General features: G+C 41.6%; 1 protein-coding gene across 1 annotated transcript; it reads left to right on the top strand.

Annotated features, from left to right (window-relative positions):
* Positions 1-306: 306 nt before the first annotated feature.
* On the top strand, positions 307-888 carry LOC128558864 (uncharacterized). The gene has a single exon (XM_053549092.1). It carries the CDS (start codon positions 307-309, stop codon positions 886-888), a length of 582 nt encoding a protein of 193 aa, XP_053405067.1.
* Positions 889-3073: the final 2185 nt, after the last annotated feature.

Raw genomic sequence — 3073 nt, 5'->3', positions numbered from 1 at the left:
TGACCTTTTCCACTCACTCCACGTGGAAACAGGTACATCTTAGTGATGACAGATGCTTTTACCAAATATGTCGAAGTCATGTCGGTTCCTAACCAGAAAGCAGAAGACTGTGCTTCGCGTACAGTGAATGACTTCATAGCAGGATGAAGAACACCTCTTCGGATACATAGCGATCAGGAATCAACGTTCGAGAGTAGGGTTTTCCAAGAGCTTTGCCGTCTCCTCTTTGTGAAAAAGACTCGTCCAAGTCCGCGAAATGCCCGCTGCAACGGCCAAGCTGAAAGGTATGACAGATCATTATTGGAGATGATACGTGCCTACTTGACTACTGAACAAGAGGAATGGGACCTGTATTTTAGCCGGGCATATCGTGCAACTGCCAACGAATCAACTAAGATGAGTCAAAACCTACAAAGTTTAGGCAGGGAGATACGTCTACCAGCTGATTTGGTCTATGGTCACCAACCGAACACTAGTCCCACAGATGTGCCACCTTTCTGCGATTGGGTAGAGGGACTACGATATCGAATGTTACAAGCTCATGAGGTAGCCCGTAGATATTTGCATCTTAGCGCCAAACGAAGCAAAGTATTGTATAATGCAAGGGTGGTACAGCACAACTATTTAAAAGGAGACTTAGTTTGGTGTCTTCATGAGACTAAAAAGGTGGCAGTGTGTCCGAAGCTTGAGAAAAGATACGACGGACCACTTGTCATCAAGCAGAAGATCTCGGAGCTTAATTTCGAAATTCAAATGGACAGAGAAGGATTCACCAAAGTCATCCACCATAATAAATTGAAAAGGTATGAAGGAGAAACACCACCAAAAGGGGGCCAGCTCTGTCTCGAAACACGCAAGAAGACATTAATTGTTCGAGAAGTTATTTAGAACCTGAATTATACAAGTGCATTATTATTTGTTGTTAATTTGTTGTTGTTATATTCTGGTCAGTTGGAATACAAATGGTGACTCGTGTTCTTAATCTATTTTTGTATAACTTCTGTGTCAGTTAGCTAAACTGAGCTTAAACAGTTGTCATTTTGTAACATATTGATAGTTTGTGTGCATACTTATTTACATAATGCAGATGTTCGTTAATTGTTATGTAGCATTAACCATTATATCGCAGAAATACAATGCAAACGTTTTAATCACAATTGCATTAGCCGTGATCACTGTGTTAAATATATACGGAACTTCAAGTGCAAACTATAAGCAAATGTTAAGTTCGAAGCGAGGCACTAGAAATGAACAACAGCCCCAGAACCAAAACCTGAATTAGATGAGTCTTATTCACAAGGCGTGTGTTCTATAAACAAAGCAGTGCCTTAAAATATTAACAAGAATAAATAGTAAGCGATAAAATGTCTTGCGCAAAAGGTGTCAAACACAACAAAGTGTATAAATGAATAAATGAATAAATAAATAAGTAAAAATAGTACGCCTACTAAGTAAATGTGTAAATACACTAATTTAAAAATTCCGTACCAGTTGAAGAGGTACAAGGTATGAGGTCATTGGTGTCTTATGGATATATTGAGGTAGCTTAACCGAACCGAAACGCAATGTAAAACAAGACAGTAGAATAATGCACGTGAAAAAAAATACAACCACACAGTATTGTATATCCCGATTATCACGTACTCAGCTTTATCATCCACAAATCTAACCGTAATTATCTATTGGGGGTTGACAGATACTTTCGTGGACTCAGCGACAATGGTACCATAGCTTCATAGATTGAAGTAAATCATGCTTATGATGCCTATTTTCTTATGTTACAGATCATGCTTACAAAGAAGCCATCAAAGATCCATTTACGTTATATATGCAAAGTTTACGGGAAAGAAGATTGCAAAGGGAGGTTACTAGGGCATGTACTTAAATACCATGTTCCAATGGACCGAATACCGTATAGCTGCAGTCTTTGTAATTTCCGCTGCACGGACAAGGCTACTCTAGTGCATCACTTCAACTTTTATAAGAGGCATACGGATGAGGCAGCAAAGAGCAAGCCGACAAACCTAGCAACCATCTTGAACCGGTCTGAGAATCCGGTCGATGCAAACTCACTTATTTACATACGGGAAACTAACCCGAGTTACCCCAGGATCTGCAGGAGCTGCTTGAAACAGATTCTAGTATTTTTGACCCTGCCTGATTGGTTAGCAGACTTCGACACATCTCCGAGAACTAATATGCAGAAATTGCAGCTACCTGTCTCCAGTGCACCAGAGTCAAGGAACCCAATATCAGCGTCTACATCAAACCTGGATGCAACAGTCTACGGGATCTTCCCAAGCACTTCTACAACCTTTCTTCCATCAACACCAGTTACCAGGATGAGCATTCCTCCTATCCCCACACGTGTTACGCCTAGGGCAACTGCCACCGTGACGACCCTGACCTACCAAAATCAGTCCCAAACAGTAGCTGGAACCCCGCTGGGTTCGTCTTTAACGCAACCGGTAATATCCATGCCAGCAGTTACTCCTGTTGCTGCTTCCACTGCTGGGTTAAGCGCGCCAGTGCTAACTTTTGGTAGCAAGCTGGATATCCAATTCTTCACCAGCCTGCCAGAACCAGTACTGAAACAGGGAGAGCATTCTACTGCCAGTACTCCAAAACCTGCCTCTGGACAGAAGGTGCCCATGCCAAAGGACATCCCTCTTCGGGATGAATCCGTGTATGTTTTTGACATAATTGATGGAGTTGATCCTGCTGACCCATTATTTCAGGAGTGACAGAAGGAACAGTTGAAGCTCCCTTCTTGTGAGGAGACCTCTAACGAGCATTAGTAATGAGACATCACCTAGGAAACCCTCAAGGCCGGGACGTGCGTAAGACTCATGTAGTCGCATACATAAAATGTCTATTAATACCACGCACAGCTGACCAACCCAGGAAATGGTCTTGTATACCATCATTTGGAACACTGAAAGATTCTAAACAAATTAAATATTCCGCAATAATCGAATATGTTTACCTCGTCTTACGCTCATCCTTCGTAGTAAGTCGCCAAGTATGAAATGTTTACACAATTTGGATCACAACCATATTCCATAGGAAACTT

The sequence above is a fragment of the Mercenaria mercenaria genome, chromosome 8 (genome assembly GCF_021730395.1).
Source record: "Mercenaria mercenaria strain notata chromosome 8, MADL_Memer_1, whole genome shotgun sequence".
NCBI classification, from domain to species: domain Eukaryota; kingdom Metazoa; phylum Mollusca; class Bivalvia; order Venerida; family Veneridae; genus Mercenaria; species Mercenaria mercenaria.
The sequence above is the reverse complement of the archived record's forward strand: the minus strand, read 5'-3'. Positions and strand labels throughout refer to the sequence as shown.